Genomic DNA, 25,049 nt, shown 5'->3' with positions numbered 1-25,049 from the left:
CAACTATGATAGAAAGGTGTAAGGAGATGCAGAGCATTGCAGCTATGATAGAAAGGTGGAAAGAGACAAAGATCATCGCAGCTATGATAGAAATGTGGAAGGAGACAAAGAGCATCGCAGCTATGATAGAAAGGTGTCAGGGCAAGCAGAGCATTGCAGCTATGATAGAAAGGTGTAAGGAGATGCAGAGCATCGCAGCTATGATAGAAAGGTGTAAGGACACACAGAGCATCGCAGCTAAAATAGAGAGGTGTCAGGGCAGGCAGAGCATCGCCGCTATGATAGAAAGATGTCAGGGCAGGCAGAGCATCGCAGCTATGATAGAAAGGTGGAAGTAGATGCAGAGCATTGTAGCTATGATAGAAAGGTGTCAGGGCACGCAGAGCATCGCAGCTATGATAGAAAGGTGTCAGGGCATGCAGAGTATCACAGCTATAATAGAAAGGTATAAGGAGATGCAGAGTATTGCAACTATGATAGAAAAGTATAAGGAAACGTAGAGCATTAGAGCTTTAATAGAGAGGTGTAAGGAAACACAGAGCAACACTGATATGATAGAAAGGTGTCAGGGCAAGCAGAGCAACACAGCTATGATAGAAAGGTGTAAGGAGATGCAGATCATTACAGCTATAATAGAGAGGTGTAAGGAGATGCAGAGCAACGCAGCTATGATAGAAAGGTGTAAGACGATGCAGATCATTACAGCTATAATAGAGAGGTGTAAGGAGACGCAGAGCAACACAGCTATGATAGAAAGGTGTAAGGAGATGCAGAGCATTACAGCTATATTAGAGAGGTATAAGGAGACGCAGAGCAACACAGCTATGATAGAAAGGTGTAAGGAGATGCAGAGCATTACAGCTATAATAGAGAGGTGTAAGGAGACGCAGAGCAATGCAGCTATGATAGAAAGGTGTAAGGAGATGCAGAGCATTACAGCTATAATAGAGAGGTGTAAGGAGACGCAGAGCAACACAGCTATGATAGAAAGGTGTAAGGAGATGCAGAGCACTGCAGCTATGATAGAAAAGTAGAAGGAGATGCAGAGCATTACAGCTATAATAGAGAGGTGTAAGGAGACGCAGAGCAACGCAGCTATGAAAGAAAGGTGTCAGGACACACAGAGCATCGCAGCTATGATAGAAAGGTGTAAGGAGACGCAGAGCAACACAGCTATGATAGAAAGGTATAAGGAGATGCAGAGCATTACAGCTATAATAGAGAGGTGTAAAGAGATGTAGAGCAACACAGCTATGATAGAAAGGTGTAAGGAGATGCAGAGCATTGCAGCTATGCTAGAAAAGTAGATGGAGATGCAGAGCATTACAGCTATAATCGAGAGGTGTAAGGAGACGCAGAGCAACGCAGCTATGAAAGAAAGGTGTCAGGACACACAGAGCATCGCAGCTATGATAGAAAGGTGTCAGGAGACGCAGAGCATCGCAGCTATGATAGAAAGGTGTAAAGGTGTCTTGGAACATGTGACCAATAAATCACGGTGAGGACTTGTCTCCAAATTCCCGGATCTGATCCATCATCTGTAGGATGTGCTAGAAAAACAAGTCCAATCCATGGAGGCGGCAGCGAGCAGCACACAGGATTTAATTCCAGCACAGGACACTTCAGGGGCTCGTGGTGTCCAGGCCTCCATAGTCAGAGCGGGGGAGTGACCCTGTATTATGCAGCTGGTTTTAATCTTATACTCTTAGAAGGTTATTCCCAAAACAACAAGCTTTCCCCTATCCATAATCTGGTGATCGCTGGGTTCCGACCACTGAGAGCCCCAACAATCCCAAGATTGGAGCTCTGGAACCTCGATAACGAAGCTTTACAGCCCGTCTTGAATGGAAGAGGTAAATGGCATTCACTGGTGTATACAAGGCATCAACCCAAAGGATTTACATAAGTGACAACTGCTCCCAGTGCAGTGAAAGGGTTAACCTGAATGTGGAAACATCGGTCTGGAAAGATCCACGATTCCTCAGAGAACATTTGCTGCAGGGTTTTATGTGTAATCAGCAGAGCAGAGCAACCTTAGACAATACATAAAATGTCACCGTAGTTGGGGGCGGCACATGCACTATATGTCACATGAAATAATAATATGGGTGCGGTGCAGGACATCCCGATCCACAGGCGCCAGTGACGTGACTGCTAGTCCGAGCCCCTCGTCCCGTGCCGGCAGATCTGAGATATATACAGTCCACACGGCCCAGTGGCGCCCTGAACTCCGGCCACCGTATGGTTACAGTATTTGGGCGCTACGGCCGGGTGTTTCCTTTGCCAGTGGCGTGGAGGAGTAAGATGCGCCTGATCCATTAAAAGGAAAGCGCCAGGTGATGAATTTGGTGCATCTTGTCCGTGCCGCGAATATCCATGTCGGAGACTGGAGTAACATTTCTGGCTTAAGAAACACGGCCATTTTCCATGAGTTTAACGGGCGAGCTTAGCTATGTGCTGCTCCCTCCACAGCGCCACGCCGCCCCACCTCACAGCACATGGGGGGCAGCTTGAAGCTGGCATGTAAAAAAGCATATTTTTGCACAATTTTGCAACTATTCAAAGCGTTTACAGCAGGTTTCTGGTGTAAACATTTTGATGTATCGGCTCCCATGTTTGTATTATATGAGCGCTGTATGACTGTATTATATGGACACTGTATGACTATTATATGAGCACTGTATGATTGTATTATATGGACACTATGACTATTATATGGACACTGTATGACTGTATTATATGGACACTGTATGACTGTATTATATGGACACTGTATGACTGTATTATATGGACACTGTATGACTGTATTATATGGACACTGTATGACTGTATTATATGGACACTGTATGACTGTATTATATGGACACTGTATGACTGTATTATATGGACACTGTATGACTATTATATGAGCACTGTATGATTGTATTATATGGACACTATGACTATTATATGGACACTGTATGACTGTATTATATGGACACTGTATGACTGTATTATATGGACACTGTATGACTGTATTATATGGACACTGTATGACTGTATTATATGGACACTGTATGACTGTATTATATGGACATTGTATGACTGTATTATATGAGCGCTGTATGATTGTATTATATGGACACTATGACTATTATATGGACACTGTATGACTGTATTATATGAGCGTTGTATGATTGTATTATATGAGCAATGTATGATTGTATTATATGAGCGCTGTATGATTGTATTATATGGGCACTGTATGACTGTATTATATGAGCGCTGTATGACTGTATTATATGAGCGCTGTATGATTGTATTATATGAGCGCTGTATGATTGCATTATATGGGCACTGTATGACTGTATTATATGGGCACTGTATGATTGTATTATATGGGCACTGTATGACTGTATTATATGAGCGCTGTATGATTGTATTATATGAGCGCTGTATGATTGTATTATTTGGGCACTGTATGACTGTATTATATGGGCACTGTATGACTGTATTATATGAGCACTGTATGACTCTATTATATGAGCGCTGTATGATTGTATTATATGAGCAATGTATGACTGTATTATATTGGCACTGTATGACTGTATTATATGAGCGCTGTATGACTGTATTATATGAGCACTGTATGACTGTATTATATGGGCACTGTATGACTGTATTATATGGACAATGTCAATGTATGACTGTATTATATGAGCGCTGTATGATTGTATTATATGGGCACTGTATGACTCTATTATATGAACGCTGTATGACTGTATTATATGGACACTATGACTGTATTATATGGACACTGTATGACTTTATTATATGGGCACTGTATGACTGTATTATATGGGCACTGTATGACTGTATTATATGGGCACTGTATGACTGTATTATATGAGCACTGTATGACTGTATTATATGGGCACTGTATGACTGTATTATATGGGCACTGTATGACTGTATTATATGGGCACTGTATGACTGTATTATGTGAGCGCTGTATGATTTTATAAGGGTATGTTTCCACATTCAGGAAACGCTGCGTGTTTTGACGCTGCGTAGAGCCGCAGCGTCAAACACGCAGCGTCCAGATGTTACAGCATAATGGAGGGGATTTCATGAAATCCTGTCTCCACTATGCATTAAAAGACGCATGCGGGAGACCCGCGAAAACGGACATGTGGCGCGTCTTTTAAGAACGCAGCATGTCCTTACAATGCGGAAACACGCAGGTGACCTACCAGTGACCTCAGGTGCAGATTTGGTCAGGATTTTACCTGAGTAAAATCCTGACCAAATCCTGATGCAATCCTGAACGTGGACACATACCCTTATATGGCCACTGTATGACTGTATTATATGGACACTGTATTACTGTATTATATAGGCACTGTATGACTGTATTATATTGGCACTGTATGACTGTATTATATGGGCACTGTATGACTGTATTATATGGGCACTGTATGACTGTATTATATTGGCACTGTATTACTGTATTATATGGGCACTGTATGACTGTATTAAATGGACACTGTATTACTGTATTATATGGGCACTGTATGACTGTATTATATGAGCGTTGAATGACTGTATTATATTGGCACTGTATGACTATATTATATGGGCACTGTATGACTGTATTATATGGGCACTGTATGACTGTATTATATTGGCACTGTATTACTGTATTATATGGGCACTGTATGACTGTATTAAATGGACACTGTATTACTGTATTATATGGGCACTGTATGACTGTATTATATGAGCGTTGAATGACTGTATTATATTGGCACTGTATGACTATATTATATGGCCACTGTATGACTGTATTATATGGACACTGTATGACTGTATTATATGAGCGCTGTATGATTGTATTATATGAGCAATGTATGACTATTATATGGCCACTGTATGGCTGTATTATATGGGCACTGTATTACTGTATTATATTGACACTGTATGACTGTATTATATGGGCACTGTATGACTGTATTATATGAGCGCTGTATGATTGTATTATATGGACACTGTATGACTGTATTATATGGGCACTGTATGACTGTATTATATGGGCACTGTATGACTGTATTATATGAGCGCTGTATGACTATATTATATGGCCACTGTATGACTGTATTATATGAGCGCTGTATGACTATATTATATGGCCACTGTATGACTGTATTATATGGACACTGTAAGACTGTATTATATGGGCACTGTATGACTGTATTATATGAGCGCTGTATGATTGTACTATATGAGCAATGTATGACTGTATTATATGGGCACTGTATGACTGTATTATATGAGCGCTGTATGATTGTATTATATGGACACTGTATGACTATATTATATGGCCACTGTATGACTGTATTATATGGACACTGTAAGACTGTATTATATGGGCACTGTATGACTGTATTATATGAGCGCTGTATGATTGTACTATATGAGCAATGTATGACTATTATATGGCCACTGAATGATTGTATTATATGGGCACTGTATGACTGTATTATACGGGCACTGTATCATATGGACACTGTATTACTGTATTATATGAGCGCTGTATGACTGTATTACATGAGCCCTTTATAACTGTATTATATGAGCACTGTATGACTGTATTATATGGGCACTGTATGACTATTACATGGGCCCTTTATAACTGTATTATATGGGCACTGTATGACTGTATTATATGGACACTGACTGTATTATATGAGCGTTGTATGACTGTATTATATGAGCGTTGTATGACAGTATTATATGGGCACTGTATGTCTGTATTATATGAGCAATGTGTGACTGTATTATATGGACACTGTATGACTGTATTATACGGGCACTGTATTATATGAGCAATGTGTGACTGTATTATACGGGCACTGTATTATATGAGCAATGTGTGACGGTATTATATGCTGAAGCCGGAGGTGTGAATGGCACAGACTGCTTGTAAATGACAATAACGAGATTAATGACAGGGGATTTTCTGGTTTGCACCAAATCCTGCCAGCGTGCAAAATACAAAAAACTGCCAGGATTCTCCTCTAATTCCTGCTCCGAGACGGCAGGACAAGTGATGACGAGAATCTTTCCTGCTTCTCCCAATGACGACGATCTGCTGATCACATCCGTCTGGCCACAAAGGGGCGGAAGCCAGGGGTATTCCTGACAGTTTACATATTGTGGAAGCCGCGGGGATTCCTGACAGTTTGCATATTGTGGAAGCCGCGGGGATTCCTGACAGTTTGCATATTGTGGAAGCCGCGGGGATTCCTGACAGTTTACATATTGTGGAAGCCGCAGGGATTCCTGACAGTTTACATATTGTGGAAGCCGCAGGGATTCCTGACAGTTTGCATATTGTGGAAGCCGCAGGGATTCCTGACAGTTTGCATATTGTGGAAGCCGCGGGGATTCCTGACAGTTTACATATTGTGGAAGCCGCAAGGATTCCTGACAGTTTGCATATTGTGGAAGCCGGGGGGATTCCTGACAGTTTATATATTGCGGAAGCCGCGGGGATTCCTGACAGTTTGCATATTGCGGAAGCCACGGGGATTCCTGACAGTTTGCATATTGCGGAAGCCGGGAGGATTCCTGACAGTTTGCATATTGTGGAAGCCACAGGGATTCCTGACAGTTTGCATGTTGTGGAAGCCGGGGGGGATTCCTAATAGTTTGCATAATGCGGAAGTCGGGGGGGGGGGATTCCTGACACTTTGCATATTGCGGAAGCTGGGGGGGATTCCTGACGGTTTGCATATTGTGGAAGACACGGGGATTCCTGACAGTTTGCATGTTGTGGAAGCCGAAGGGGATTCCTGACAGTTTGCATGTTGCAGAAGTCGGGGTGGATTCCTGACAGTTTGCATGTTGCGGAAGCCACGGGGATTCCTGACAGGTTACATATTGCGGAAGCCGCGTGGATTACTGACAGTTTGCATATTGCTCGCCCACAGGATTTGGCAATCTGCAGTCACATAGAGACTAAGGGAGCAAGAAGAAAAGCAAGAAGTATAAAAGAAGATGAAGCAGGGGGGGCAAGATGTGGCCCCAACAGACGCTACCACCCAGGAACCGATCACCGCCATCACAGTGACGGCACAGAGAAGGTCGGCAGCCCACAAGGTACTTACACTGGCCTTCTGCTCCTCATCGTTTCCCCTGGGCTGTTCCAGAGAGGCTATTCTGGGCATGGGACTGTCGTCCGCTGGTCCGTTGGCTAGTACTGGCCTGGGCACAGCTGCCATCATATCCCAGTCTCTGGACCAGCCCCCCTCTTCTTATCCCATTTATTTCACGAGACTGATGGGGGGAAAAAAAATAGAAAGCAATTATTGGGGGGATGAAGACCAGTCCTGGTCATATGATGGTCACACAGCGCAGCTAACTGTACTGTACCTGTGTGTCTGCACATGACCAGGACTGATTGTCATCCTTTGGTAGTAAACAGTTATTATTTCCTTTTAATGACTTCAAGCAGAGATCTTGAAAACTATGATTAATGTCTGCAAAAACGATCATAAACCTGCATTTTTTTCAATGATTTCCTTACAAGTACAATAATTATAGTTCCTCAGAAGTCCTCTAGAATTAGTCACAGTCTGGGTGCAATTCCTTGTAGTGCCACTAAGTGTCGCTGTAGCTTCAGCTGTCTGCTAGAGCTATGTCACTCATGCAACACTGACACCTACAGATGCAGGGTGGTACTGCAAGTTATAAATCTCTACACCACAGCTTTACAGATAAAAAGAAGAAAAAATAGTCATTAAAGGGATTGTCTACTTTTTTTCAATACCACAACAATAAACTTATCATAAAATGTATCCAGAGGTCACGACCCTTAATGATGGGCTGTAATCAGACATCTAACGTAATGGTGACCGCTCTCTGCTCATTCTTCTTGACCTCTCTCCAGATTTCGACACCGTTGACAACCATCTCCTACTCGCTATGCTACAATCAATAGGCATTAAGGACACTGCTCTCTCCTGGTTCTCTTCCTATCTTTCTGACTACTCCATCAGTGTATCGTTCGCATTTCTTCTCCTCTTCCGCTCACTATTGGGGTCCCTTAGGGTTCAGACTTGGGCCCTCTTCTCTTCTCTCTCCACACAGCCCCATCTTTATGCTGATGACACACAACTATACACGTCATCCCCTGACCTTACTCCCGCTGTACTACAGAACGCCACTGACTGTCTGTCCGCAGTCTCCAACATCATGTCCGCTCTCTATCTGAAACTCAACCTCTCCAAAACTGAACTTCTTCTGCTCCCGCCATCTACTAACCTCCCTAAATCTGACGTTTCCCTCTCCGTGGGTGGCACCATAATTACACCCCGGCAGCAGGCACGCTGTCTGTGTGTTATGTTTGACTCTGATCTCTCCTTCACATCCCATATACAATCTCTTGCCCGCTCGTGCCGCTTACACCTAAAGAACATCTCTAGAATCTGCCCTTTTCTCATGATGGAAACAACAAAACCCCTCACTGTCGCCCTGATCCACTCCCGCCTGGACTACTGCAACGCTCTATTAATTGGCCTCCCCCTCACTCGACTTTCCCCTCTCCAGTCCATCCTTAATGCAGCAGCCAGGGTCGTCCATCTGGCTAATCATTACTCGGATGCAGCAGCTCTTCACCATCACCTACCCATCCTCTTCACAGTGCGGCCCCCCTACATCTCCTCCATCATTTATGTCTATCACCCTACCTGTCCTCTCCACAGTGCGCCCCCCTACATCTCCTCCATCATTTATGTCTATCACCCTACCTGTCCTCTCCACAGTGCGGCCCCCTACATCTCCTCTATCATTTATGTCTATCACCCTACCCATCCTCTCCACAGTGCGGCCCCCTACATCTCCTCCATCATTTATGTCTATCACCCTACCCATCCTCTCCACAGTGCGGCCCCCTACATCTCCTCCATCATTTCTATCACCCTCCCCGTACTTTGCACAGTGCGGCCCCCTACGTCTCCTTCATCATTTCTATCACCTACCCATCCTCTCCACAGTGCGGCCCCCTACATCTCCTCCATCATTTCTATCACCCTCCCCGTACTTTGCACAGTGCGGCCCCCTACGTCTCCTTCACCATTTCTATCACCCTACCCGTCCTCTCCACAGTGCGGCCCCCCTACATTTCCTCCCTCATTTTTGTCTATCACAGTGCAGCCCCCTTATATCTCCTCCCTCATTTCTGTCTATCACCCTACCCATCCTCTCCACAGCGCGGCCCCCCTACATCTCCTCCCTCATTTCTGTCTATCACCCTACCCGTCCTCTCCACAGTGCGGTCCCCTTACATCTCCTCCATCATTTCTATCACCCTACCCGTCCTTTGCACAGTGCGGCCCCCCTACATCTCCTCCCTCATTTCTATCACCCTACCCGTCCTCTCCACAGTGCGGCCCCCCTACATCTCCTCCCTCATTTCTGTCTATCACCCTACCCGTCCTCTCCACAGTGCAGCCCCCATACATCTCCTCCCTCAATTCTGTCTATCACCTACCCGTCCTCTCCACAGTGCAGTCCCCTTACATCTCCTCCATCATTTCTATCACCTACCCGTCCTCTCCACAGTGCGGCCCCTTACATCTCCTCCATCATTTATGTCTATCACCCTACCAGTCCTCTCCACAATGCGGCCCCCCTACATCTCCATCATTTATGTCTATCACCCTACCCGTCCTCTCCACAGTGCGGCCCCCCTACATCTCCTCCCTCAATTCTGTCTATCACCTACCCGTCCTCTCCACAGTGCGGCCCCCCTACATCTCCTCCCTCAATTCTGTCTATCACCTACCCGTCCTCTCCACAGTGCGGCCCCTTACATCTCCTCCATCATTTCTATCACCCTACCCATCCTCTCCACAGTGCGGTCCCCCTACATCTCCATCATTTATGTCTATCACCCTACCAGTCCTCTCCACAATGCGGCCTCCTACATGACCCATGAGGCATGGGACAGAAATTTAAGGTAAGCAAGACACAAAGACAAAACAGGGATAACAGAAAGCAACAAACATACAAACACTCACCAATGGTAAAGTGGTATATAGGGAAGGATAGGGATGTACCAACCAAATGGGAATAGGACATCGAGGAAAGCATACACCCAAAAACAGCATGCAACAATCTCCAGTAGCAACAATGATCTCCAACTCAGCACAGCATTCCAAGCAGCAAGGAAGCAAAGCTTTCACTGACAAGATGGAGAAGGTCAGGCAAGGTTTTATAGGGAGAGGAAATTACCAGATCAGAAGCAGCTGAAATGGAGGTACAAGTTTCTGACCAGCATAGAAAGGGTCCTCAACCTCTTTAGCACCAAAGGAAACCAAATCCACTTAATATGGGACATAAACACACAGGCTAAATGGAAGATCTGTGATTCACAATGCGTAGTGATCTTCTAACCCCAGATCTCCCAGGAGGACGTGACACACTTGTGACACCCTAGTTGCGCCAATTCTCTGGAATGCTCTACCCCAAGAAATTAGGACTAACCCCAACTTACACATTTGTAGGCGCTCCCTAAAAACACATCTGTTTAGAGCGGCCTATAATATTAGTCCTGTTATATATACTGTAGACTAATCACTATTTCTCTGATCATAACCCTCCATCAAACTCCATCGCTCACAAAAGCACTACGAATGTTGGCTGGTGATTAATTCATGCAGCCTTTATCTACCCCCCACTCCCTCCAGATGGCCGGACCATCATTGTAAGTAAGCCCCTGTACTTTGTGTCTCCCCCACATCATTGTAGATTGTAAGCTCTTACGGGCACGGGTGTCATTATTTTGCTTTAACTATTGCATTATCTTTATCTATGTTACTTATGACTGTTGTATATGAACTTCTGACTTGTAAAGCGCTGCGGAATATGTTGGTGCTATATAAATAAAGATTATTATTGTTTCGAGGTAAGCGGTTAATTTCCCTGCAGCGCCCCCGCAGGGGACATGAAGCATTGCTCATTCACATAGCTGGGTTATCTGTAGGACCGGACAGGTCGCTCTTCACAACTGCTCCTCACTCTTGCTAATACATAAAGATCCGGCACAGAAGACCCCCCTTTAATTCTGGATTTCTTAACGAGACGTATACTTTTTTTTTTTAAACCGGACGACCCTTTTAGTAACAGACGCAACCAAAATGCTTTTATTGCCAGGGATCAATTCTGACGCTTGTAACACAAATAAACCCTGAATATTAAATGAAAAAATTATCATATTATTCCCCCCATACATAAGTATTCTGAAAGCAGCCGCTTGCTATGATGCCACCCAGCACTTTACACTTATCTGCGACCTCCGCGCATTTTTACACCTCACTCCATAGGTTTTGCAAATAAATGTCTATAAATTCATGTCTGCTGCAAAAAGTTTAATCTAAACAGAGCTTGAAAAGTACAACTCCCAGCAAAAAAAAACAAAGTTCAGGAGGTGCAGAGATCACATAATGGCCAGAACAGAAAATACCAAATCTCTGCACTTCAGGTGTCACAAACATCAATTAATTAGGAGCTCGGAGTGATTGGATCTGTAATTGCTCAGCTTCTCATTAGTAAAAAAAAAAAGATATGCATTAATTGTCAGAATGAAAGGGAAGATATGCTGCTTGATTGCTAAAAGGGATGATAACAGGAAGAAGAGTCCCGATATTCTGCCCCTGAAAATATGCACGTGAAAAGAGGAAAGTAACAAGATGTGGATAAGAGGGGTGATAACAGAATGAAAAGCTCCTGTATGTCAAGAGATGCTGAACAAGGACAAAGATGATAGTAACAAGCTGTGAGTGTTAAGGTTGATAACAAGATGAAAAGTTTGGCTATTTACCCCTTTGGACTTTGGAGACTGTATAGGGAATGAGATGAAAGTAACTCTGTGATTACGCAGAGGGGTGATAACAAGAAGATAAAGCTCCTGTATTCCTCCTCTTCACCCTAGTGTCATCGAAGGCTGTCAGGGGGAGATGACCGTAACAGGATGTGATTGATAAGAGGTATGGTTATCGAGAAGCGATGAAAGTAACACTGTGATTAGACAGAGGTGTGATAACAAGAAGAAAAGCGTCTGTATCCCTCCTCTTCACCCTAGTGTCACCAAATACTTCAGGGGAAGATGACCTTAACAGGATGTGATTAGTAAGGGGTAAGGTTATCAAGAGGAATTGAAAGTAACACTATGCAATTAGTTACTAGGAGGGGTGATAACATGAAGAAAAGTTCCTGCATCCCTCCCCTTCACCCTAGTGTCACCAAAGACTGTAAGGGGGAGATGACCGTAACAGGATGTGATTGGTAAGGGGTAAGGTCATCGAGAAGAGTTGAAGGTAACACTGTGATTAGAAACAGGGGTGATAACATGAAGAAAAGCTCCCGCATCCCTTCACATCACTCTTGTGTCACTGGAGGTTTACAGCGAGAGATGTCAGTAACAGGATGTGATTGGTAAGAGGTATGGTAATCAAGACGAGATGAAAGTAACATTGTGATTAGACAGAGGGGTGATAGCATCAAGAAAGGGTCCCATATCCTTCCCTTTCATACTGGTATCACTGGAGGCTTTACGGTGAGAGATGTCAGTAACAGGATGTGATTGGTAAGAGGTAAGGTCATCGAGAAGAGTTGAAAGTAACACTGTGTGATTAGTAGGAAGCGTGATAACATGTAGAAAAGCCTCTGAATGCCTTCTCTTTTCCTTACAGGATGAATTTAGCAGGATGAGATTGGTAAAGGGTAACATCATGGAAAAGAGTTGAAAGTAACACTGTGATTAGAAAGAGGGGTGATAACATGAAGAAAAGCTCCTGCATCCCTCCCCTTCACCCTGGTATCACTGGCGGCTGTACAGTGGGAGATGTCAGTAACAGATGTGATTGGTAAGAAGTATGGTCATCGAGAAGAGTTAAAAGTAGCACTGTGTGATTAGTAGGAGGTGTGATAACATGTAGAAAAGCCTCTGAATGCCTCCCCTTTCCCTTACAGGATGAATTTAGCAGGTGTGATTGGCCATATAACTCGTTCGGAGAGCGCAACACAATGCTCGACTGGCCTGCGGCTCTCCCATCCCGAGTGTAACAGCTGCACAGAAATACATGATGTCATGCTCGGCTCGGCGGAGCTGCCGGCCAGTCCGCTAGTCCGAGCCTTACATTACAATCTACGTCTGATTTATAAGGCCATGTGACTCTTCCCTAACACTATGTGATTAGTAGGAGGGGTGATAACATAAAGAAAAGCTCCTGTATGCCTCACGTTTACCCTGAAGGATAAATGTAACGGGATGGGACTGAGGAGCGATAACATGAAGAAAAGTTCCCATATCCCATTCAAGAGGCCAATGGACGAAAATAGAAGAAAAGAGACGACCGCAGCAGAATACTCCTTGCTTTGCACTCTCACCTAATGACATGGACTCAGAACTTGGAAGTAAAACGCATCATCTGCCCCCAGACGTCGCGCCAACGCCGCACCCCAATATTGCAGATAGCGCTGTAGTATCGCGTGAAAGCAAAGATTCTGGAGTTTCTTATACAAATACGTGGGACTCCTCAACCAAACCACGGTGTTACCTGTGAATGCCCCCAATATATTATAGGGTTAAAGTCTGCAGTAAAATCCACAGCAGGGAAATTTACCTGGAACCTAAAATCTAGAGCTAGAAAACACCTGTATGATTCCCAGGACCAGGACGGGACGCACAGACTAATCCCAGGCGACAACGCTACTTACCGGCTCTGTCCTGTGCATGGAACGGCTGATAACAGCGAACAACAAACTGCAACTACCAGCAAAGCCAATGAGTGAGGCAGTGCAAGAATAGATACAATCCGGGAATGACAGATTAGGAAGGCATTCTTGGATCAGTTTTGTGATGTGCCCCCTCTTTGGGCACTTGGTGGGGTTAGGAAGCCCCAGTGGATTGGCGCACTGGTCACACAGCAATCCATCTGCTGGCCATCACTGCGGACATGAAGCAGGGACAGGCAAGAGATACATTGTTGCAGGACGATGAATGGTTGCACAGTATCAGGAATGTTTGTCCTGGGATGTGATGGCGCAGAGTCTGGGGGATAGAGGGCCTCACTTATTGGTTATAATAACATATATAAAGGGTACATCCTTCCGCCCACCAGGAGCCTTCACATGGGGGAGACGTATCCAAACTGATTCAAAAGAGAAGTGAGGCATCAATCAGCTCGGTCCTGGGGTGGCGTCAGCAAATCCCCCCTATGTCTACACGGTGTGTCACAAAGTTTCCAGAGCTCCTCGATTAATTCCCCCGAGACCGTGGAACTATAAAATGGGAACAGTTGGAGATTGGGATTGTCAGACGGGCAGAATTTATACTGTATGCCGGAGATTGGACCGGCTGTCCCAGAAGTGGATATCAAAAAGGAAAAAGCTATCACTAGGGTTAGTGTGCACTGGAACATAGGAGCTATACAGGGGCGGCCACAGGCAGAAATGGGCCCTGTGCAACAACTGTCTATGGGCCCCTGTGCAAGAACAGTGTATGGACCCCTGTGCAAGAATTGTATATGGACCCCTATGCAACAACTGTGTATGGGCCCCTGTGCAAGAACAGTGTATGGGCCCCTGTGCAAGAACTGTGTATGGGCCCCTCTACAAGAACAGTATATGGGCCCCTGTGCAAGAACTGTATATGGGCCCCTCTACAAGAACAGTATATGGGCCCCTGTGCAACAACTGTGTATGGGACCCTCTACAAGAACAGTATATGGGCCCCTGTGCAAGAACTGTATATGGACCCCTGCGCAACAACTGTGTATGGGCCCCTGTACAAGAACAGTGTATGGGCCCCTGTGCAAGAACAGTGTATGGGCCCCTGTGCAAGAACAGTGTATGGGCCCCTGTGCAAGAACAGTGTATGGGCCCTGTGCAAGAACAGTGTATGGGCCCTGTGCAAGAACAGTGTATGGACCCCTGTGCAAGAACAGTGTATGGGCCCTGTGCAAGAACAGTGTATGGACCCCTGTGCAAGAACTGTATATGGGCCCCTGTGCAAGAACTGTATATGGGCCCCTGTGCAAGAACTGTATATGGGCCCCTGTGCAAGAACAGTATATGGACCCCTGTGCAAGAACTGTATATGGGCCCCTGTGCAAGAACAGTATATGGACCCCTGTGCAAGAACTGTATATGGGCCCCTGTGCAAGAACTGTATATGGACCCCTGTGCAAAAACTGTGTATGGACCCCTGTGCAAGAACTGTATATGGGCCCTTTGCAGCCCAATAGTTCTGTCGATGCTGCTATGGAGGTGATAGTGGCCCCTTATCTCTTGGGTCCCGGGCGGCTGCACATGTTGCACCAATGATATGTCCGCCCTGGATCTGTAAGATCTGTACACTGTTCTGTGCGCATAGGGTGACGATGTTCTCAGCAGCACATGACAGGACGATGCGCTGGTGAAAATCATGATCTTCTAAGCAAGTTCCAAAATCATATCTGGCAAATATTTTGGCTGCTCATTGGGGCCCAAGAGGTAAGGGGCCACTTTTGGTGACATATTGGGCCCTTATATTGTTCTTGCACAAGGGCCCGCTTCCGTCTGTGTCCACCAGTGGATTGGAGCCTGTTTACACTGCGCAGCTATAGGGGAGCGAGTGATGGGAATAATCGGCCGGTGTAAATGCTCCGCGCCCTCCGTCCTGCAGTATATATATATACCCCAGGTCCTCCCTCGCGGCTCACCGCTCTATCCACCATAGATAACACCGTACTAACAATGGTTCTTATAAAGTGATCGTCTCTCACCCAGTGATCCATGGCTGCGACCCGCAGAGGAACGCTCCCCGCTGTAACGTGTGTCCGCACGTCCCGCACACGTCTCCTGGTCATATAAAGCCTCCTCCTCACCGTACAGCTCAATGTCAGGAGGACACCCACACACCCAACTATCCCCGTCACGGCTGCATGTCTCACTGCTGACAATGTGATGGGGTTTACACAAAAAACGAGACGAAGACGGAACTGCAGGTTCACTAATGGCTAAAAAATGTGCCGAGGACCAAAATAATAACAACAGTAACAACAATAATAGGAATAAGTGATGTAAGGACCGAGAACAACAACGGGCAACACGTCACAGAAAAGTCCCATCATGTGACCGCTGCCAAAATCCTCACCGCATTACTCTACATGAGGACCGCGACCCTACCCTGCTCCCGCATCATCATCCTGTACCCCAAGTGTCATCATCCTGTACCCCGAGTGTCAGTGTCATTATCCTGTACCCCAGTGTCAGTGTCATCATCCTGTACCCCGAGTGTCAGTGTCATCATCCTGTACCCCAGTGTCATCATCCTGTACCCCGAGTGTCAGTGTCATCATCCTGTACCCCAGTGTCATCATCCTGTACCCCAGTGTCAGTGTCATCATCCTGTACCCCGAGTGTCAGTGTCATTATCCTGTACCCCGAGTGTCAGTGTCATTATCCTGTACCCCGAGTGTCAGTGTCATCATCCTGTACCCCCAGTGTCAGTGTCATTATCCTGTACCCCCAGTGTCATCATCCTGTACCCCGAGTGTCAGTGTCATCATCCTGTACCCCAGTGTCAGTGTCATCATCCTGTACCCCAGTGTCAGTGTCATCATCCTGTACCCCCAGTGTCAGCGTCATTATCCTGTACCCCGAGTGTCAGTGTCATTATCCTGTACCCCAGTGTCAGTGTCATCATCCTGTACCCCGAGTGTCAGTGTCATTATCCTGTACCCCGAGTGTCAGTGTCATCATCCTGTACCCCGAGTGTCAGCGTCATCATCCTGTACCCCGAGTGTCAGTGTCATCATCCTGTACCCCAGTGTCAGTGTCATCATCCTGTACCCCAGTGTCAGTGTCATCATCCTGTACCCCCAGTGTCAGTGTCATCATCCTGTACCCCGAGTGTCAGTGTCATCATCCTGTACCCCAGTGTCAGTGTCATCATCCTGTACCCCGAGTGTCAGTGTCATCATCCTGTACCCCGAGTGTCAGTGTCATCATCCTGTACCCCAGTGTCAGTGTCATCATCCTGTACCCCAGTGTCAGTGTCATCATCCTGTACCCCGAGTGTCAGTGTCATTATCCTGTACCCCGAGTGTCAGTGTCATCATCCTGTACCCCGAGTGTCAGCGTCATCATCCTGTACCCCGAGTGTCAGTGTCATCATCCTGTACCCCAGTGTCAGTGTCATCATCCTGTACCCCAGTGTCAGTGTCATCATCCTGTACCCCCAGTGTCAGTGTCATCATCCTGTACCCCGAGTGTCAGTGTCATCATCCTGTACCCCAGTGTCAGTGTCATCATCCTGTACCCCGAGTGTCAGTGTCATCATCCTGTACCCCGAGTGTCAGTGTCATTATCCTGTACCCCCAGTGTCATTGTCATTATCCTGTACCCCAGTGTCAGTGTCATCATCCTGTACCCCGAGTGTCAGTGTCATCATCCTGTACCCCGAGTGTCAGTGTCATTATCCTGTACCCCCAGTGTCAGTGTCATCATCCTGTACCCCGAGTGTCAGTGTCATCATCCTGTACCCCAGTGTCAGTGTCATCATCCTGTACCCCGAGTGTCAGTGTCATCATCCTGTACCCCGAGTGTCAGTGTCATCATCCTGTACCCCGAGTGTCAGTGTCATTATCCTGTACCCCGAGTGTCAGTGTCATTATCCTGTACCCCGAGTGTCAGTGTCATCATCCTGTACCCCGAGTGTCAGTGTCATTATCCTGTACCCCGAGAGTCAGTGTCATCATCCTGTACCCCAGTGTCAGTGTCATTATCCTGTACCCCCAGTGTCAGTGTCATCATCCTGTACCCCAGTGTCAGTGTCATCATCCTGTACCCCGAGTGTCAGTGTCATTATCCTGTACCCCGAGTGTCAGTGTCATCATCCTGTACCCCAGTGTCAGTGTCATCATCCTGTACCCCGAGTGTCAGTGTCATTATCTTGTACCCCGAGTGTCAGTGTCATCATCCTGTACCCCCAGTGTCAGTGTCATTATCCTGTACCCCCAGTGTCAGTGTCATTATCCTGTACCCCCAGTGTCAGTGTCATTATCCTGTACCCCGAGTGTCAGTGTCATTATCCTGTACCCCGAGTGTCAGTGTCACTATCTTGTACCCCGAGTGTCAGTGTCATTATCCTGTACCCCCAGTGTCAGTGTCACTATCTTGTACCCCGAGTGTCAGTGTCATTATCCTGTACCCCGAGTGTCAGTGTCATTATCCTGTACCCCAAGTGTCAGTGTCATTATCCTGTACCCCGAGTGTCAGTGTCATTATCCTGTACCCCCAGTGTCAGTGTCACTATCTTGTACCCCGAGTGTCAGTGTCATTATCCTGTACCCCAAGTGTCAGTGTCATTATCCTGTACCCCCAGTGTCAGTGTCATTATCCTGTACCCCCAGTGTCAGTGTCATTATCTTGTACCCCGAGTGTCAGTGTCATCATCCTGTACCCCCAGTGTCAGTGTCATTATCCTGTACCCCCAGTGTCAGTGTCATTATCCTGTACCCTGAGTGTCAGTGTCATTATCCTGTACCCCCAGTGTCAGTGTCATTATCCTGTACCCCCAGTGTCAGTGTCATTATCCTGTACCCTGAGTGTCAGTGTCATCATCCTGGTAGGCACGGTACCGCATAGGGAATGTGCCTCTGACTGCGGAGCCCCTTATAGACGAAGCCAATAAGAACACCGTGCAGTGCCAATTCCCCCCTCACACTACTCCCACAGGTGATGCACTAATTGGGACGCCCAGCTGACCAACGGGAGGAGAGAGGAAGGGGTGGCCGGCCACACCCACAAGGGTTAAATCCAGGTGCCGGGGTCAGTTCCTTCCTCTTTCCCCCCGGCTGATCCTCTGGAAGCAATTGTCCCACCCTCCCTCCCTTACATATTTGCTAATGTTTTTGTGACATTTTAAAATATTTTTTATATACTTGAACCTTAAAGGGAACCTGTCACCTGAATTTGGCGGGACTGGTTTTGGGTCATATGGGCGGAGTTTTCAGGTGTTTGATTCACCCTTTCCTTACCTGCTGGCTGCAATATTGGATTGAAGTTCATTCTCTGTCCTCCATAGTACATGCCTGCACAAGGTAATCTTGCCTTGTGTAGGCATGTACTACGGAGGACAGAGAATGAACTTCAATCCAATATTGCAGCCAGCATGCAGCCAGCGGGTAAGGAAAGGGTGAATCAAACACCTGAAAACTCCGCCCATATGACCCAAAACCAGTCCCGCCAAATTCAGGTGACAGAGTCCCTTTAATGCTGACGATAATTATACTGTTAATTTTAAGTCACAGCGGAAGTGGAGGGAGGGGCGAAGCTTCGTAGCCGCTCATTGGCTGGCGGGAGACACTCGGCCTGCGTCAGACAGCGGTAAGAGCTCTGAATCGAGCGAGCATCACGCCATACACATTACATGGGAAGGAGAATTAGCATCCACTATTAGGGCACTAGTCCACCAGCTGACTCGCCCTGCCGGACCAACCAACACAAGGACAGCTCAATCGGCTAGCCTTCACAAAGACGCATTTTTCTGCGGAATTAGTCACCTAGGTACACACGTTGAACAAGAGATAAAGCAGAAAACATGGGATAACGATTACAGGGATATATGGTCGCTATTGTCAGAAGACCAACAATCCGTAGATAAGGAGCGGAGGACAGGATTCGAAAGAAACAGACCTAAGTTCGTTCCCTTGGCTATGCCTCTATCCTAATAAAGAGGCCGCGCGGCAACTCGATTTCGGCTTTAAATTCGGTTTCTTTATCCCCTTTAACTTTAGTCGCGAGACGAAATCAGTAGATAATCTTAAATCCGCTCGCGAATTTCCCGACATCTGACGTACAAAAGAGATAGAGCTAGGCAGGATGGCGGGCCCATTTACATCACTGCCATTCAGTAATTTTAGAATCTCACCCCTGGGCATCGTCCCTAAAAAAGAACCGGGAAAATATCGGTTAATCCATCACCTCTCATACCCTAAAGGCGATTCGGTTAACGACTCGATACTCCCAGAAGAGGCATCAGTAACCTATGCTTCGTTTGACAGGGCAGTCGAGCTTGTGCGGACTGCTGGGCCCGGCGCCCTGCTGGCAAAATCGGACATAGAGTCAGCGTTCCGCCTACTACCCGTTCACTCTGAGTGCTTCCACCTGTTAGGTTGTAAGGTGGGCCAGCTCTTTTACTTTGACATGTGCCTACCGATGGGCTGCTCCATCTCCTGTCACTACTTCGAGCTGTTCAGCACTTTTCTTGACTGGGTAGTGCGTCACGAAACCGGCAGCAATTCGACGGTCCACTACCTCGACGATTTCCTGTTCGTCGGGCCAAAAGACTCGAAACTCTGCTATTTCCTCCTACAAAAAATTTAAATTTCTAGCCAATCACTTCGGCGTACCTCTCTCAACGGAAAAAACGGTTGGCCCGTGTAATGTGCTGCCTTTCCTGGGCATAGAGATAGACACCAACGCAATGGTATTTAGATTGCCAGAGGATAAATTGCTGAAAACGCTGCCAACGGTCGAAGATTTCTGCGGGGTTAAAAAAGTCACCCTCCAACAGATGCAGTCCCTGCTAGGTTTGCTCAATTTTGCTTGCCGCGTAATGCCAGTGGGCAGAACCTTTTCACGCCGTTTATCGCTGGCGACGAAGGGAATCTCCCAGCCAGGCCATAGAATTAGGCTTACTCGCACACTGAAGGAAGATTTACTAGTCTGGAAAACATTCCTAAATTCCTACAACGGCCATACTTGCCTCATGTCTCAAGAAACGCCAAGCGAAGAGCTGGGGCTAGCAGCGGGTGGAAACCTCAGAGACGGGTTTGTGGCAATCTACCAAGACCAATGGTGCAAAGCGAGCTGGCCAGCCTCATGGGCCGCCGCCAATTGGGGCCGCGACCCAGCCCTGCTAGAAGTCTTTGCGATCGTAGCGGCAGTGGAGCTCTGGGGCGCACAACTAGAGAACAGGAACATAAGATTCTCCACAAAACACCCCGGCACAGCAAAGAGCTTGAACAGCACGTCTTCTGCATCCCCACCTTTACTCGCCTGGCATTACTATGCCTGAGACACAACATCTGGTGTCGCGCCACATTTACGTCGGTTGATAATGACCTTGTTAACGCTCTGTTGTTTTCCGATTGGCAGGCCTTCAAAGCTATCCTTCCGACTGCGCATCCATCGGGTGTCCAGTGTCCAACAATCCTTTTGGACACAGTAGCAAATCAATGATGCCACTGATCCGCGCATCAGTTACGCCGGCTACCTGGCAGGTTTACGGTAAGGCGTGGGACGAGTGGTGCTCACTAATTCACGGAAGACCAGTTGATAGGTGTGACCGGGCGAGATGCGAAGTGCTGGTCGATCTTTTGAATTTGCTCAGGCAAAGAGGCACGTCAGGAACATCGGCGCAGCGCCATCTCTCGGGAATAGCGTTTTTCTTCCAGCTTTTGGGGTGGGCAGACGTGACTAAATACTTTTTCATCAGACAAGCCGTAAAAGGCTGGAAAAGGCTCCAACCCTGTCAGGAGTGCCGTTGCCCCATTTCTTTGAGATTACTACACGATATTATCACGATTTCCCCTTCGGTATGCACCTCCCATTACGAGTCAGTCCTAGTGTCTGCCGCGTTTGCCATCGCATTTTTCGGATCAGCGAGCTGGTACCACGGTCAAAAACCTCACTAGACGGCGGATTAATCGACGAAGACCTCGTCATATGTAACGGTGCACTGCGCATTAGGGTGCGCAAATCGAAATGCGATCCCGCCAGGAGAGGGACGTGGGTCCTCGTTAAATCATCGGATGGCCCCGTATGCCCACTAAACGTAGTGAAAAAATACACTGCTATGAAATGCGCGGGTAGATTTTTTCTGTCTCACGCCGATGGCTCTCCCCTTACCAAATACCAGTTCCACACAATTTTCACTCGATGTCTCGAAGCCGCTAGCGTCGATCCGTCAGAATACGGGACACATTCTTTTCGTATAGGGGCTGCCACCGAGGCGGCTAAGGCTGGCATCCCCGAGGCCGAAGTTCAGCGTTTAGGTCGATGGAAATCCGCATGCTTCGCCAGATACATAAGACCCGAACTGCTTAAGTAACATATCTTGTCTTTTCCAGGCGCTAAAAAACCTGCAGTTTGGGTGGTTGGACATTCATACATCTGCTGGGCAAAGAAGTGGGCCGAACATCAGCCCGGGGGCGTGAATCTAGGTTTCAGGAACGTTGTGGTCAACTGGAGAGGGATAAGAGGCCTACAGTGGCCAAAAAATCTTCCCAAAAGTCATCAACATTGCTAAAAGGGCCAGAGGGCCGGTGATACTAGTTTTGCACGCTGGTGGCAACGATCTGGGAAAACGGAGAGGTATTGACCTCATTTCAATGATGACAGCTGATATCGAGCGTTTCTTCCACCTACTGCCCGATATGATACTGGTGTGGTCGGAGTTGGTGCCGCGAGCGGTCTGGCATGGGGCTAAGGACCCAAAGGGCTTAGAACGATCAAGAAAAAAGATCAACCTGAGAGTGGCAAGATTTGTAAAATCAAAATTCGGCATTGTAGTTCGCCACTACCAACTGGAAGGCGACAAATCAGGACTGCTGAGGCCCGACGGCATTCATCTCACGGGCATTGGGGCTCGATATATTTTTGTCAGGTTTACAAGACGGAATCGAACAGGCCCTAATGCTGATGGGTGGGGGTCGGAGTCACGTGTAGGTAGTACACATGATCCTCCGTGGCGGAAGTGGAGGGAGGGGCGAAGCTTCGTAGCCGCTCATTGGCTGGCCGCCTGTCGGTCGCAGACTGGGCCCACGGCGATGAGCCCGTTGCGAAATGTAATTTGCCCCTCCCTGCTTATCAAATTAATAAACTGTGACCGACTAGTTCAACCCATCTAAGCCTGTTCGTGTTATCTTTTCGGGATTGGTGGTAGGGGGGAAGGCACTATTTACGACACACGGGTCTCCGTAGTCTGTACCCCCAGTGTCAGTGTCATTATCCTGTACCCTGAGTGTCAGTGTCATTATCCTGTACCCTGAGTGTCAGTGTCATTATCCTGTACCCTGAGTGTCAGTGTCATCATCCTGTACCCCGAGTGTCAGTGTCATTATCCTGTACCCCCAGTGTCAGTGCCATTATCCTGTACCCCGAGTGTCAGTGTCATTATCCTGTACCCCCAGTGTCAGTGTCATTATCCTGTACCCCGAGTGTCAGTGTCATCATCCTGTACCCCCAGTGCCAGTGTCATTATCCTGTACCCCGAGTGTCAGTGTCATTATCCTGTACCGAGTGTCAGTGTCATCATCCTGTACCCCGAGTGTCAGTGTCATTATCCTGTACCCCGAGTGTCGGTGTCATTATCCTGTACCCCGAGTGTCGGTGTCATTATCCTGTACCCCCAGTGTCAGTGTCATTATCCTGTACCCCGAGTGTCAGTGTCATCATCCTGTACCCCGAGTGTCAGTGTCATTATCCTGTACCCCGAGTGTCAGTGTCATTATCCTGTACCCCGAGTGTCAGTGTCATCATCCTGTACCCCCAGTGCCAGTGTCATTATCCTGTACCCCGAGTGTCAGTGTCATTATCCTGTACCGAGTGTCAGTGTCATCATCCTGTACCCCGAGTGTCAGTGTCATTATCCTGTACCCCGAGTGTCGGTGTCATTATCCTGTACCCCGAGTGTCGGTGTCATTATCATGTACCCCCAGTGTCAGTGTCATTATCCTGTACCCCGAGTGTCAGTGTCATCATCCTGTACCCCGAGTGTCAGTGTCATCATCCTGTACCCCGAGTGTCAGTGTCATTATCCAGTACCCCCAGTGTCAGTGTCATTATCCTGTACCCCCAGTGTCATAGTAACATAGTAACATACATAGTAACATAGTTAGTAAGGCCGAAAAAAGACATTTGTCCATCCAGTTCAGCCTATATTCCATCATAATAAATACCCAGATCTACGTCCTTCTACAGAACCTAATAATTGTATGATACAATATTGTTCTGCTCCAGGAAGACATCCAGGCCTCTCTTGAACCCCTCAACTGAGTTCGCCATCACCACCTCCTCAGGCAAGCAATTCCAGATTCTCACTGCCCTAACAGTAAAGAATCCTCTTCTATGTTGGTGGAAAAACCTTCTCTCCTCCAGACGCAAAGAATGCCCCCTTGTGCCCGTCACCTTCCTTGGTATAAACAGATCCTCAGCGAGATATTTGTATTGTCCCCTTATATACTTATACATGGTTATTAGATCGCCCCTCAGTCGTCTTTTTTCTAGACTAAATAATCCTAATTTCGCTAATCTGTCTGGGTATTGTAGTTCTCCCATCCCCTTTATTAATTTTGTTGCCCTCCTTTGTACTCTCTCAAGTTCCATTATATCCTTCCTGAGCACCGGTGCCCAAAACTGGACACAGTACTCCATGTGCGGTCTAACTAGGGATTTGTACAGAGGCAGTATAATGCTCTCATCATGTGTATCCAGACCTCTTTTAATGCACCCCATGATCCTGTTTGCCTTGGCAGCTGCTGCCTGGCACTGGCTGCTCCAGGTAAGTTTATCATTAACTAGGATCCCCAAGTCCTTCTCCCTGTCAGATTTACCCAGTGGTTTCCCGTTCAGTGTGTAATGGTGATATTGATTCCCTCTTCCCATGTGTATAACCTTACATTTATCATTGTTAAACCTCATCTGCCACCTTTCAGCCCAAGTTTCCAACTTATCCAGATCCATCTGTAGCAGAATACTATCTTCTCTTGTATTAACTGCTTTACATAGTTTTGTATCATCTGCAAATATCGATATTTTACTGTGTAAACCTATTACCAGATCATTAATGAATATGTTGAAGAGAACAGGTCCCAATACTGACCCCTGCGGTACCCCACTGGTCACAGCGACCCAGTTAGAGACTATACCATTTATAACCACCCTCTGCTTTCTATCACTAAGCCAGTTACTAACCCATTTACACACATGTTCCCCCAGACCAAGCATTCTCATTT

At 46.9% G+C, this 25,049-nt stretch overlaps 1 protein-coding gene across 2 annotated transcripts in view; it reads right to left on the bottom strand.

The window, feature by feature from the left end:
• The window catches only part of GRAMD1C (GRAM domain containing 1C), a 147,740-nt gene that overhangs the window by 103,989 nt on the left and 18,702 nt on the right, over positions 1-25,049 (bottom strand). Inside the window, exon 2 of one of the 2 annotated variants that reach the window (XM_069760543.1) lies at positions 7,149-7,317. The exons of the other annotated variant lie outside the window; for it this stretch is intronic. Within the exon in view, the coding sequence (XP_069616644.1) occupies positions 7,149-7,265 (117 nt within the window). The 5' untranslated portion in view covers positions 7,266-7,317. The remainder of the gene's footprint in view (positions 1-7,148; positions 7,318-25,049) is intronic. 2 annotated transcript variants of the gene reach the window in all.

This window comes from Ranitomeya imitator, chromosome 3 (assembly GCF_032444005.1).
Source record: "Ranitomeya imitator isolate aRanImi1 chromosome 3, aRanImi1.pri, whole genome shotgun sequence".
NCBI lineage: Eukaryota > Metazoa > Chordata > Amphibia > Anura > Dendrobatidae > Ranitomeya > Ranitomeya imitator.
This window is presented reverse-complemented; position numbering and strand designations above follow the sequence as displayed.